General features: G+C 37.4%; 1 protein-coding gene across 7 annotated transcripts in view; it reads left to right on the plus strand.

The window, feature by feature from the left end:
* LOC136858684 (ATP-binding cassette sub-family C member 5) overlaps positions 1-15927 on the plus strand; it is a 299980-nt gene that overhangs the window by 58945 nt on the left and 225108 nt on the right. For all 7 annotated transcript variants that reach the window (XM_067138409.2, XM_068225666.1, XM_067138411.2 and 4 more), the window contains exon 8: positions 2840-2987. In XM_067138409.2, the coding sequence (XP_066994510.2) occupies positions 2840-2987 (148 nt within the window). The remainder of the gene's footprint in view (positions 1-2839; positions 2988-15927) is intronic.

The raw sequence follows: 15927 nt of genomic DNA on the forward strand, positions 1-15927 counted from the left end.
CAAGAATGTCTTTTGGCAGACCTGAATGTGAAACTGTTCTGTATTAGCAAGTTTTATATACCTTCCACAACGAGAGCAATATTTTCGGTCATCTTAATACACTCTATTCACAGCACGAAACTGCATGGAAGACTAACACAGTTCAAGAACAACTCAAAGAGTGGAAAGACTGGCATAAAACGTGGGTAAATTGTAGCGTGAGTCGCGTGCTGAAATTATCCATTCCTATTGGTTGATTCTATATGGCGAGTTTTGGAACGACAAGCGCCGTGGATAAGGCAAGTTATGGTACAATAGCCTAAGTTTGGTGACAGATTTCTATGGGAAATAGCGAGTTTTGGTGCTTAATTTTGTGATAGAAATATCACAAACATCATCAAGAAGGCAATGGTACCTCTAACTCATTTTGTTTTTGTAAATGGATAAGACGAGTTTTGGAACGGACCGCCTCATATGGAAGTAACATATGAAGGAGAGACTACTGAAATTAGACATTTTTACGTACTATATTTGTGAAGCATCATTGAGAAAAGTGTGAAGAACAGGAGGGAAAAAGACAAACAGGGCAGAATTCTTTAAGTGTGTAGGAGGTTATATTGAGTAGAGAAGTGCAAACAGATGATATATAACATCTGCTATGTTCCCATACTAACTTGTTTATCAGAGACATGAAAAATGAAGGAAGGAAATAAAAGTAGAGTACAGGCCTGTGAGATGAAGTTCCTTAGTAATAGGGTTGGAGTGACAAGACTGGACAGATGGGGGAATGAAAGAGTGAGGTGTGGGCAGTGAAAGTGGGATCCCTAACAGCTAGAATAGAAAGATCAAGATTACAGTAGTGTGGACATATGGGGAGAATGAATGATTTGTGATATTTGTGACTGTTATAAAATGGAGAATGAGTGAAGAAGGATTGCTGAAAAGGATGTTTGTTATGAGAATGGAAGAAGAGCTAGAGAAAGGGCAAGGGACAGATGGCTGCAAGGAGTTAAGGAAGGTTTAGAGACCAGAAGACTCTAATGGAGGTAGATAAAAAAAAGAACAGGATGTGGACAGACAGAAGACAGTGAACCGAGCTCGATAGCTGCAGTCACTTAAGTGCGGTCAGTATCCAGCATTCGGGAGATAGTGGGTTCGAACCCCACTCTCAGCAGCCCTGAAGATGGTTTTCCGTGGTTTCCCATTTTCACACCAGGCAAATGCTGGGGCTGTACCTTAATTAAGGCCACGGCCGCTTCCTTCCCATTCCTAGCCCTTCCCTGTCCCAACGTTGCCATAAGACCAAGCAACTTGCAAAAAAAAAAAAAAAAAAAAAAAAAGGTGAGTGGCTTGTGTTCCCAGCATAAGGGCTGAAGGGTGGAGACTGTCCTAAATGATGATGATGATGATGTGACATACAGAATAGTGTATGAATTCAGTTGTTCATTTGCAAAACCAGTTACGCCTTTGTAAGCAGAATGGTGGGAAATGAAGAAAAACATATTAAAAGTCGTGCACTGTAGACAGAATAGATTCCTGTTGTATGATATTTGTAAACTTGTTTTGTAATGAAGTGGGAATGTACACAAATTAGCTCAAAGGAAAATATATCTAAATAGTGGAAATTATTTGGACATAACACAGTTTGTGTCAGTAAAATTGAGACTAAAAACTGTGACTTATTCAAACATTATGCTATCAATTTGTAACAGAACAGTAACATAAAAAATGAAGTGAGTTATTACAATTTAACTGAATATTTGTTTACTTGAGCACAGCAATGAGCAAAAATAAATACAAGAACAGCAATGCTTTGTATAAGCTAAGTTTCAATGGCAATATTTTCACACCGTTCATAGCAGGGACTGGCTGCAGATGGAATGGCATTACTAGCATCACTCATACCTCAGTCACTTTCACTTTTTCAGTGCCAAGGATAAAGCTGAGACAGGTCAATGAAAGTAACAAAATTGCTCTAGCCCATACCAGAAGACATAGTGCACTTTAAACACTAGGTCCCGCCAGCAAAGGCAATAAAAATGTGTGAGCAAAAATTAATTCCATCCCCTGGTCCACGGAGTTTGGACAGCCAAAGTAGGGGACTGCCTTTAGGGGTAAGTATAGTGGGGACTTCGAGGGCCCTGGGACCGCTATGGTAGCTGTGAAGGCCCTTCAGGAACTCTGAAAAGTGGTGGCAAAAGGGGCTCTGGTTAAGATGCAGCAGGTCGTTGTGCTACTTAGGTTCCAAAATGGGTTAAAAAAAAAAGTAAATAAATGCAATGCAAATTTTAATCTTATACCATTTGCATAGTATTATTTGAAGTAATTCCACATACTGTATATGAGTTGACTATGTTTGTAAGTATAGGAGATATTATAAGTAGAATTTTGTAAACAATATAAATTTACTAAGGATGATCTGTTTGTTAAATAGAAAAAATTGTTTGTGTAAATTGTATATTATTGTATTCTAGAAAAATGTTCTTCTCTTGTTAATTTAAAATTTAGTGCTTGACAATAATGTATTTTAGTGTACCATTTGCCACCGAGGTAGACACCTCATTTGCAAATAAAGAGATTTTGATTTGGTTTGATTTGATTTGATTTGATTTGATTTGATTTGATTTGATTTGATTTGATTTGATTTGATTTGATTTGATTTGATTATATTCCATAGCTGCACATTATTCTAGTAGGTGTTCCTCAGCACAACATGATTGTATTCTAAACATAAGCTAGTTTTACACTGAAGTATATTGTCCAAGATATTCCCTCTGTGATCGTCATCATCATAATCATCATCATTATTTTTAATTTATTTTCTCATGAGTAATGATGATTTCTTCTTTTTTGTTTACAGTATGGTATTTCCAGGTTGACAAGTTATCTTAGGGCTAAGACAGTGGTTATATCTGATTTACGTGTCAAGCTCATGACTGAAATTCTCATATGCATAAAGTTCATCAAGATGTGTGCTTGGGAACGGAGCTTGGTAAAGTCCATACAAGGTACAGTAATGTACATTCTATTGTATTGGGAATAATGTGTGTTGATTGTATGATATATTTCTGGATTCGCAAGTTCAATCCTTGCTAAATTTAGTAGCATTTTAGAAAACAAGAAGGCCTTATCTTACTATTAGATATCAGTTTACAAGAAGAAAATGAAAATAGTAATGTTAACATACTATTTTTTGAAATTTGTTGTATTTTTACCAGTTATCTGCATTTTATATAATAAGACTTTTTAAATAGACATTAATATTTATTGTAGGATTTTTAATTTTTAAACTCCAAGGTGAGGTTTTAAGAGAGCCAGTAGAATGTGTGTATTGGTGTACACATTCTTTATCTGTTGATTTGAGCATAACATAACTTCAGAGTGGCACTGAATTTATTTGGATAGAAAAAGAATAAAAAACATAATACGTAGCTGGTGATTCCATTATGACATTGGGCAGTGTAGAGCTCTGTTGACATGAGGAAATTTGACTGTTTATTAAAGTTCCCTCGTTTTTACCCTTTCTTCATGAATTATGGGGAATTTCATAAATTTGTCAACAGAACAATGGAGTAAGAAACAATTTTACAGCTCAGCATGCTGTCAAGTTTGAAATGTCAGAGAACTCTCCAACCATAATAATAAGCTTGCTGCCTCTTACATATGGCCTCAGTCTCAAGATTAGAGGGATCATATCATTTTCTCCCGGTACTCCGGTTTTCCCTGTCATACTTCATTCCAGCAACACTCTCCAATATAATTTCATTTCATTTATCATTCATTAATTATTGCCCCAGAGGAGTGCGACAGGCTTCGGCAGCCGGCACAATTCCTGTCCTCGCCGCTAGATGGGAGCTTCATTCATTCCATTCCTGACCTGGTCGAATGACTGGAAACAGGCTGTGGATTTTCATTTACATATCGTATCATTCGAAAGGGGGTTACATTCACCACAGGCCAATTCTGTTTGAATCGATACACTTCCTATACGTTATTGTTACAAATAAAACTCCATCTGTTTCATTACTCTATTTCACTAGGACCTAGTAGATGCACACACACAATTCTAACCAGCTGTGAATGGCCATACTTACTAATTACTGTCTATTTACAAAATTCTCTTCTGTACATACACCAGGGAGTCCTGGCCGGTTGGAATTATATACCTGGGGACGGCTATAATCCTTGCTTTCACTTTACCCGAGTCCAGTCACCTCCTACAGCTGCTGTGTGTAGACCGCTGGATTTGAACACAGTGCCACTGGCTACATGACACACGATGACTGTTCGTTGGTTCGATTCCACAGACAGTCCAGTAATTCACACAGTCACATGCAGTGAACAACTAAACAGCTCAACACTATTCAACAGCAGGACGATACAACAGCGAACATTAACACAGGTCCATTTACCTTCACACTCGCAATGGCGGCTTCCCTCGCTCTGCCTCAGTCCACAGAAATACACAAACACACAATACAGTCTTGTGTTCTGTTGTCTCCACTCCACGCACACGTTGGCCTCTCCAACACCACAACAACAGCTCCTCGTTCAGACCTCAGTGGGACATTGGCGACAGCCAACACCTCTGCCGCCCTCAGCCCAGCCACCGAACCCCAACACACTGAGTCTCACACGGAGTCCAACACTGACTGACTGTCCGCGGCTAGACCCCCTTTTTATAGCTCGCATGATGTCACTAGAGGCAGAACATTCCTGTTGAATCTCCAAAAAACTCACAGGTAAGTCAGCCGACGAGAACAATACATGGAAAGGCCGGCCCCACCCTACAAGCTGACTGGGAGATCGCAGGTCGTGTGAGTCACTAGTCTTTTCCGGAAGTACCGGAAGGGGCTACCGCCGGGCTAGCATGTAACATTATATTAGATTCTAGAACACACAAAAACACAGTGATTTACAGAAAATTATTCAAACACTTCATTTTAGTTTTAGATTTTTGTTAGTTCATTACAGTTACTCACCATCATTGATAGTATTTTCAGTGTGGCACTCGTCGATACTACAATATGGTACTTGCTTTTCAGCACCAAGAATACTTCACTAAACCAAGCGAGTTGGCCGAGTGGTTGGGGTTGCGTAGATGTGGACTTACATTTGGGAGATGGTGGCTTCAAATTCCACCATTCGTAACCATGAAAATAGTTTTCCATTTTCACACCAGGTACCTTAATTAAAGCAATGGCCACTACCTTCCCATTCCTAGCCTTCAATCAATCAATCAATCAATCAATCAATCAATCAATCAATCAATCAATCAATCAATCAATCAATCAATCAATCAATCAATCATCATTGTTTTGCATTTAGGGCTGTCACCCAGGTAGAAGATACCCTATCAGTGTTTACCTAATCTTTTCTTAAATAATTGACAAAGAATACTGAAATGTTCTCGAAACCTTCACAAACTGTATGGAAGGTACATAAAACAACAGCATGATTCACACGGTTCAACCCAGAAGAAGAACTAAATGACTACCAATTATGTTTGCCATTGTATTATTCTTAGCTGGCATTTTTTAAATTTTTGTTGCTAAATTAATTTTCTTAATAAGTTCCGTTTTTCCTTACTTCCACGATTCCTAACTCTGTTTCTTTCCAGCCTGCACCTCCTTCTTAATCTATTTATTTCTGTTATAATATATTGGATCTGTGTCGGTGCGGCGTAAAACAAATAGGAAAAAAATGGGTTTTTACTATTCCTTACCACCTTGAATGGTACGTACCTGTTTTCATGCTCCTCTACAATAGCTTTAAACCCATTTTTATTTTTATTTATCAGTTTTCATTGATCATAATGACTTTTTTTTTTAAACTTTCCCTTACCTCTCTTATCAACCATAAAGTATTGCATAATAGTCCTACTTTTACAACCTTCCTTTCTATCACATTTATTTTTAACTACAACAAACACACCTTTGTGATCACATATAACATCTATCACTTCAATCTCTGTAGAGCTCATCTGGTTTTATCAGCACCACAACTAGAATATTTTCCCTTCTAGTTGGTTTCATCACTTTATGATTCAGCTGTCCTTCCCAGATTAACTTATTGACCATTTGTTGGTCATATTTTCTCTCATTTGCATTACCCTTCCAGTTAACATTTGGTAACCTTTGGAAAATTGATATCACCTACCAAAATAATGTTCCTTTCAATGCCATTTCCCACATAGGTAATTATCTTATCAAATAATTCTGTATCAGCATCAGCCCCACCCTTGTGAGGTCTGTACACCCCAAAATCAAAAAAGTTGCCTATTATCTTTAGATATGAGCCATATACTTAGAGTATGGAAGATCATAGATTATTAATTGTGGAATTAAAAAGAATAGTAATCCCTAAAATTGTACTGAAGAAGAAACCAAAGATCAGGATTTGGGAATTGGAGGAGGAAGATAAAAGAATGGCATTCAAAGATTGGATAAAAAGGGAGTTGCCTAACACAAAAATACAAAGTGGAGAAGAAGAGTGGGACAATTTAAGACAGACATTTGTGGAAGCAGCAATTGAGGTATGCAGGGAAACAAGCAAAGGAGATGCGGTGGTGGACAGACAAAATAAAAAAAAAAAAAGAAATAAAAGAAAGAAATAAGATGAAGAAAGAAATGGATAAGGAAAAGCAAAAAACTTATCAGAGGGATGAGAATAACATAGAAAGGTTACATGTGGAATACAAAAGATTGAAAAAACAAGTAAAGAGGAGTATCAAGGAAGAAAAGGAGAAATGTTGGGGATAGTTTACCAACAGAATTGAGCAAGATAGTCAAGGAAATAACAAACTAGTATACAAAGTATTAAAATCAAGAAAAATCAAGGCATTAGAGTGAGAAGATGGATCCAAAGTACATGACAAAAAGGGTCTTCAGAAGGTGATGGCAAAATATTTTGAAAAACATTATAATGAGGATGACTGCTCAGAGGAGGAAGGATGTAAGAAAATGGAAATACTAGATGGAGAAAAAAAAGAGATTCCGATAACATGGTTGGAACCTGAAAGGGCAGTGAAAGCAATGACCAAAGGTAAAGCAAGTGGAAAAGGCGCATTCAATGCTGATATGATTTAAGGCAGCAGGAAGCATTGGACTACATTGGCTATACCGAGTCCTCAATGCCATATGGAAGGATGAAAGGATACCTGAAGATTAGCAACAAGTAAGCATTATATCATTACTCACAACAGGAAATAGGAAGAAATGTGAAAATCATAGAGGTATCTATTATCACATGGGCTAAAAATAATGGAGAAAGTCATAGACAAAAGACTGAGGGATATAATAGAAACACAGTTAGAGAAAGAACAATATAGTTTTAGACCGAATAGATTAACAATAGACTTGATATTTACAGTGCGAACAATAATGGAAAAACATCTGGAAAGAAACAAGGAAATCATATTTGTATTTTACGATTTGGAAAAAGCTTATGATGCAGTTAAGAGAAAACATGTATGGGAATGCCTACTGAAAAAGAATGTACCAAAATCATTAATTAACAAGATAAAAATGTTATATCGTGAGAGTAAAAGGAGTGTACAAGTGGGGAGTGGTGACTCTGAAACATTTTATACAAAAAAAGGTCTCAAGCAAGGAAGTGCACTGTTGCCATTATTGTTTATTTCATTGCCAGATGAAATCATAAAACGTGTAAAACAGAGTATCAGTAGTGATGAAGTGAATGCCTTGGTATTTGCAGAAGATGTGGTGATTTGAGGAAAGGGAGAAAAGGAAGTACAAAGGAGACTGGACATTTGGAATGAAAATCTGAAGGAGTTTGGAATGGTAATTAGTAAAAAGAAAACTGTAGTCATGCACTGTGGAAAAAAGAAAAAGAGGAGCCAAGTGAACATAGGTGGAGAACGGTTAGAGAATGTAGAACAGTTTACATATCTGGGTAGCATTATTAATGGAAGTAATGAAATCAAGCCTGAAATTAATAACAGACAGGTACAACATTTTATCATCATGTCAGAGAGCTTTTATGGGATGATAAGTACCCAAGAGAACGAAATTAACATTATATAAATAGTATTTCATACCAATTGTAACATGCGGACTAGAAACGCTGGTAACTAATAAGAGACAAGATAGTAAGATCCAAGCAGTAGAAATGAAATTTTTAAGAACATTGGTTAAAAAGACAAAAGATAGAATTCAAAATATTAAAATCAGAGAAGAGCTAAATATAGAACCATTAGTACAGAACATACAGAAAGCAACACTGAGATTTTTCGGACATGTAAAAAGAATGGGAAAGCAACGGGTAGCAAGAAGGGAATTGGAAAGAGAAGTTAAGGGAAAGAGACCAGTTGGAAGACCGAGCAGAGGGTGGTTGGATCAGATTTGGAAGGACATTAGAGAAGCTGGATTGGATGTGACGGAAGTAATGGAGCAGGAAAACTGGGAGGGCAGGAAGGAGTGGAGGAGGCTTGTTAACCCACGTGCACCCGTAAGCGGACTGATACGCACTCGAGCGGCTGGGCCAGGACTCCACAAGCGGACTGGTACGCAGGGATGCAAGGTCGCATATTGGAGACATTTGTGACATCTGTTGGCTTTTTCCAGAAACATTTGTAATGGAAATCTGTTTTTGGTGTCTCAAAGTGTCACCAGATTGCTCTGGTATGCTTCTTTGGCAAAGAGAATTGATTAAAATATCGATCGAGAAATCTGTATTCTGTTGTTGACAAGATGGCTGAGAAGAAAGTTGCTTGCTCGCACGAAATGCTCAGTAATAGCGAAATTCAAAGCATATTTAATGTTTCAGGCTCTGATTTTAGCAGTGCTAGTGAGGAAGAAGTTATTAGTGATCCTGTGCATGAATGAACAGGAAATATATCACCAGAGACCTTTCGCGTAGTAATATCGTACGACATGGAATGCCGAATGAACTTTCTCCCACCCCTCAAGATCCGATTGCGACTGCCGAATTTGAACCTACGATCTTGGCACCTGGATGTGAACACTTTATCACTGATCCTCAGGCTGAATAATAATAATAATAATAATAATAATAATAATAATAATAATAATAATAATAATAATAATAATAATAATAATAATGCACCGATTGAGTCGTACGGCTGAAAGTTTTTATTTGGGATATAGGTTCGAATCTCATCATTCGCTTACTCGTGATTTGTTTCCCATTAGTTCCTTATTTCCAAATCAGGCAAATGTTAGGCTCAATCAGTCAATACTGATCTGCATTTAGGGCAGTTGCCCAGGTGGCAGATTCCCTATCTGTTGCTTTCCTAGCCTTTTCCTAAATGATTTCAAAGAAATTGGAAAATTAATGAACATCTCCCTTGGTAAGTTATTCCAATCTCTAACTCCCCTTCCTATAAATGAATATTTGCCCCAGTTTGTCCTCTTGAATTCCAACTTTATCTTCATATTGTGATCTCTCCTACTTTTATAAACGCCATTCAAACTTATTCGTCTACTAATGTCATTCCACGCCATCTCTCCACTGACAGCTCGGAACATACCACTTATAATACCAATGTAATGGTCCGTTATTGGACATTATAAATTTTCCAGCTAACTCATTCTTGGTTGCCTGCGTTTCGCCCTCGTGTGCTAAGTTAGGCTCATCAGTTGGGATTTAGCACACCACCCAAGACGCAAGGCTAGTGCATACCGTGGAGGCCACTGCATAGGCTACTTGAAGCCACCAGCAGTGCCAATGCACTATGAGAGCTATGTCTCATTTTCAAAAATTGATGCCTGCCTGGCCATCAGATAATACAGATGTTGATTCCCATTAAAATATTTACTCATTCAGGACAAATATTTTAAATTCCGTATGGGAATCAACAAACATACCACTTAGTCGAGCAGCTCTTCTTCTTTCTGTCAATTCTTCCCAACCCAAATATTGCAACATTTTTGTAACGCTACTCTTTTGTCGGAAATCACCCTGAACAAATCGAGCTGCTTTTCTTTGGATTTTTTCCAGTTCTTGAATCAGGTAATCCTGGTGAGGGTCCCATACACTGGAACCATACTCTAGTAATAGTAATAGTAATAGTAATATGTTTTATTTATCCTGGCAAAGTTAGGGATGTACTCCCTTTCTTACACTTAACCAGTCTTAACCTAGAACACTTAATAATAACTACTGATGACAATAATATGATAATATGGACAATAGTAACAGTAATACCATTAACAAAAGTAACCACACTTAAAAAAAAAAAAAAAATCATATCATCTATATAATATAAATCGTACGTAAAGTGCAGAATATAATTATGAATAATGAGTACTAAGAGTATAATTATGAATAATGAGTACTAAGAATATAACTATGAATAATGAGTACTAAGAATATAATTATGAAAAATGAGTACTAAGAATATCATTATGAATAATGAGTACTATAACAACTACTTAAGAAAAAGTTTAGAAAATATATACATTTCTACAGTACACCGAAATATCGCCTTCAGTTGAGAGGTGAAGAGAAGGATTAGTAAGAAGTAGAAGAGGAAGAAGAAGAAGAATATCTGTGAAAGGAAGAGGGAAATGATGATGAAGAGGCGGTAGGAGTAGGTGTTTTCAGGTCATAATTTGATGATTCATGCATGTTTACCTAGTATTTCGACACAGGCATGTTTAAAAGCTAAGCTGCTGGACATGCTTCTGACGTCCACTGGTAAGAGATTCCATTGTCGGGCTGCGGTAACGGTGAATGATTTCGTGTAGATTGCTGTTCTATGTACAGGAAGGGATAAACACATGGTGCTGCAGGATCGGGTATTTTTGTTATGGTCTGTGGAGAGGAGCTTCATTCGATCACGGAGATAGACTGGTTGAGAACTTTTAAGAATAGTATGCAAGAAGCAAAGAGTATGAAGTGTGCGTCGTTCTTGCAGGCGAAGCCACCCAAGCCGCGTGTAAGACGGTGTGACATGGTCAGCGTAACGAAGTCCACAGATAAATCTTACACAGGCATTCTGAGCGCACTGTAATTTCCTTCCCCAGTCTACTCCTAGGTTGTTGTAAACTATGTCGCAATAATCAAAATGAGGTAATGCGAGTGATTCAACAAGAATTTTCTTTAGTTTAAAAGGGAAAGTTAATTTGAATTTACTGAGACAGCGCAGCGTTCCATATATTTTCCTACACATAGTTGGGTCCTTACCAGAGACTTATATGCACTCTCCTTTACATCCTTACTACAACCCCTAAACACCCTCATAACCATGTGCAGAGATCTGTACCCTTTATTTACAATCCCATTTATGTATTTACCCCAATGAAGATCTTTCCTTATATTAACACCTAGATACTTACAATGATCCTCAAAAGGAACTTTCACCCCATCAATGCAGTAATTGAAACTGAGAGGACTTTTCCTATTTGTGAAACTCACAACCTGACTTTTAACCCCGTTTATCAACATACCATCGCCTGCTGTCCATCTCATAACATTTTCGAGGTCACGTTGCAGTTGCTCACAATCTTGTAACTTATTTATCACTCTATAGAGAATAACATCATCCGCAAAAAGCCTTACCTCCGATTCCACTCCTTTACTCATATCATTTATATATATAAGAAAACATAAAGGTCCGATAATACTGCCTTGAGGAATTACCCTCTTAATTATTACAGGGTCAGATAAAGCTTCATCTACTCTAATTCTCTGAGATCTATTTTCTAGAAATATAGCAACCCATTCAGACACTCTTATGTCTAGTCCAATTGCACTCATTTTTGCCAGTAGTCTCCCATGATCCACCCTATCAAATGCCCATGTCGTATTGCTTTACTATTATTTCCTTATTTCAAAATCTGGCAAATGTTAGGCTCGTGTCGTATAATTAAGGCCATAACACACACTAAAGAACTTCTGAGGTGAGATAAGATAACGAAAAATTTAAGATTTCAAAGGGATTTTCATGTGTTATATTTCTGTATTGTTCTGTTTTTTGTGTCATGAGCAATAGTGTGGAATTTCTCAATAATAGAAAACAGGTCCCGTGATAATACGCGCAGTCGATCACCCACTATACTGTTTTAACCGAAAGCTTGCAACACAGAGGTTGCAAACTAAAAAGTTGGCGGGTTCCTAGCAATGTCAGAGCAAAAGAGCGGGTGGGTGCATATGGGTTAACCAGACCCGGGCAACTGGAGTGGGACACTGATGATGACGACTTAGAATATCATGTTTTTTTCATCCCTAACTTTTTCGTAGCTCACAAATTTTCCTTTCATCGGTATGAATACTTCCCCTCCTACTGTTCCTATTATGTCTCTATGGTGAACTCTCCAGTTCCTTGAGAAAAATTCCGCTGGGCTGTGGCTCAGACGGTTGAGGGACTGGCCTTCTGATCCCAATTTGGCAGGTTCGATCCTGGCTCAGCCTGGTGGTATTTGAGGGTACTCAGATACGTCAGCTTCGTGTCGGTAGATTTACTGGCAGGTAAAAGAACTCGTGTAGCACTGAATTCTGGCACCTCAGCGTCTCTCAAAACTGTGAAAGTCGTTAGTGGGACGTAAAGCCAATAATATCATTACATTTTTTAAAAATTTCTGCCTCCGTGAAATCACTTTTCAGTCACAGTTCAACATCTAGTGAATATATATATATGTAATATATATAAAATAATCTAATAAATCAATCTAAGGCATCTAATAAAATCTGTACTATAATATATGCCTATGTTCCCAATAATGATTTAAAAAACTCCTCAACAGATCATGAGGAAACAGAAGAATTTTGGGACGTATTGGATCAGACCATAGATAACATCCCCAAACAACATGTAAAATTATTAATAGGCGACTTCACCACTGAACTAGGCAGAGAAAGAAAATACCGTGACATCATCGGAAAATGGCCAGCACACAAGAAAACAAATCAAAATGAGAGAGACTAGTTGACCTATGTATACACCATAATTTAATCTCAAAATCTACATGTTTTAAGAGAAAACCTCAAAAACTAAAAACATGGAAACACCCTGACTACACTAAAGGAGAATGGCAACTGGATCACATCTGCATGGACAAATACCACCACAAAGAGATCTACAATGTCAAAGTCCTCCGAGGAATAGACACATGTTCAGATCACTACGTAGTTAAAATAAAAATTAAGCTCACTCCCAAGAGGCGACTACAAAAGTAGGTCCCTAAAACTAAAAGAAAAATAGATCCTACCCAGCTAATCAACAACGAAAATGACCAAAAATCAACTGAAAAAATAAAAATCACAGATAAACTTGAAGAGACAACCTTAAACAAATTGCAGAAGACCTGGCTCCAATTAAACCACGTAAAAAACACCAATGGTGGAACAGTGAATGCGATGAAACAGTGGAGAACACACATCAGGGATGGCTATTATATCAGTCCCAAAAATCAGAAATTACCCATCAAAATCTAGTAAAACAGAGAAAAAAATTACCCAAGTCTTAACAAGAATAAAAAGACAGCATCATAAGGACACACTGCAATTCAATGATGAAGAATTCAATAAAACTCAATCAAGGGACTACCACAAAACCTTCAGAAAATAGGCTCCAAAAATATGAACCCCCAACCCTACTGATGAAGGATGTAAATGGTAAGCTGGCTCATAACAATAAAGACAATGCAAAAATTCTAGCTAAATATTTGAACAAGCTTCTAAATTGTCAAGAATCTACAGAACTCCTTCATTTGGACACCTACACCACAATAAAACATGAATCCCCCCACAATAAAGGAAGTCTACCAAGCACTGAATAAATTAAAAAACTACAAAGCGTCAGGAGACGATCAGACCTTTGCGGAAATATGGAAATATGTAGAAACATCAGCAAAAGTTGCCCTCCATCATCAACTTGTTTCTATCTGGATTAAAGAAGAACTGCCAGAACACTGGACTACAGCCCTCATTCACCCACTGCACAAAAGAGGAGACAAAAAACCCTAATAACTACAGGGGAATCTCACTCCTAGACATAATATACAAAATATTTTCAATAATCATCCTTAATAGGATAAGTTTACAACTTGAGAAAGAGCTGGGAGAATATCAAGGAGGTTTCAGACCCTGGAGGAGCTGTCCTGATCCGATCATGAGTCTTAAATTGATAATGGACTATAACAGGAGAAGAAACAGAGATATGGTGATAACATTTGTAGATTTCAAGAAAGCTTACGATTGCATCCATAGCGAATCTCTGTTTAAAATTTTAAGACACTTTGGACTACACCCCAAATTAATAAACATGATAAAATTGACTCTCACTAACACCAAATCAAAAGTGAAGTTTAGGGGTGAAACATCAGTCATTTGAAATTAAACCTGGACTACGGCAGAGAGATGGGCTCTCACCACTGTTGTTTAATTGTGCTCTAGAAATGGTAATGAGGGTATGGTTTAGGAAATGTCCCCCAAAAATAAAGATTCGCCAAAAAATCAAAACAGATTGTCTGGGTTTTGCAGATGATTTAGCATTACTAGCAGTGGTCATAAAAGAAGCAAAAACCCAGATATCAGAACTTCAAAACATTGCAAATAAAATTGGCCTCAAAATATCATTTGAAGAAACAGAAATTATGCCCCCAAAACCAACACAACTAAAGGAAGTTACCATAAAATCAAAATAGTAACTCAACATGAATATTTTGGATAAGTAATAACACATAACCTAAATGAAAAGACCTCAATCCAGACAAGAACAAATAGATTAGATAAAGCACAAAAATTAACATGGGATATCCACAAAAAGAAATTTTTATCAATAAATGCAAAACTAAAACACTACAACACAGTTATAAAACCAGAAGCTACATATGCAGTAGAAACATTTACCTTAATAAACAATCAAAGACTGACAGATTTCAGAAAATTGAAAGGAGTATTGGAAGAACCTGCATCAACAAAAAATACCAGAAAGATGGACAGTGGCGAATAATACCTATCAAGGTCTTGTACAAAGAGCTAGAACCCATTACAGATACTTTGCGTTTGAGGAGACTGGGATTCTTAGAACATATCATGAGGATGCAAGATTCGAGACTTCTGAAACAACTAGTACAACACAATCTCATCTCAAAAAATACCACAACAGGATGTAAATGGATCAGAGAAGTAAGAGAGGATCTAAAGGAAATAGGACTTACAACAGAAGACACCACAAATAAGATAAAATTGAATACAAAACTCAAGAATACAAACCTCCGCTTTACCCTTGCATGAAACAAACCAACAACGCACACATTTTCAATCGAGGAAAGGGCACGAAGATCGGAGTGTCTGAAAAAGTACTGGGAGGACCGCAAAGCCTGAACAATCCCTTCAAGGAGATGTGAACGATGGACTGAGTAAAGCGATCCTAAGCAGCCATAAAAGAAGAAGAAGAAATCAAGTTAAGGCAAGACATGAATTATAGATCAAATTTATGAAGCAAGCATGTGTTGTTGAAATTCACTAAATTCACTTGATTTTGACTGATGATGGTGTTCATCAAGACCAAAACTACATTGAGCAGCACGAAAAACGCAACACCCAATAAATGATGTGTAATTATCTATTTAATCGAAGTGAAGCACTTCAACCAATGTTTTTAGATGGGGAATGCTATTGGCGTTGCTTTGCGAGTAAACAATGAAGTGTTGGTTGTTTATTGCACTAGCTTCAATTGTTTTTTCCCCGCGCAACCTGGAAAACACATCGCTGGATGTGAGCCAACAATGTTTTCCCGCTCTTGTAGCGCTTATTGTTGCATCTTTAATTGTTCCCCTTTCAATCACACGTGTTTGTAGGATCTTTCTGTGATTCTCTTAATCAGCCTTCTGGAGTAAACATGCCAATAAGCCCTGAACAAGCTGCAAAAGCTGTTGCTTTGGTGGAAGATGGTCGCAGCATGCATTACGTTGCAGAAATGTTGATTACTACACCTTCTACAATTTCCAGAACCGTACG

Source organism: Anabrus simplex, chromosome 1 (genome assembly GCF_040414725.1).
Source record: "Anabrus simplex isolate iqAnaSimp1 chromosome 1, ASM4041472v1, whole genome shotgun sequence".
Classification (NCBI taxonomy): Eukaryota; Metazoa; Arthropoda; class Insecta; order Orthoptera; family Tettigoniidae; genus Anabrus; species Anabrus simplex.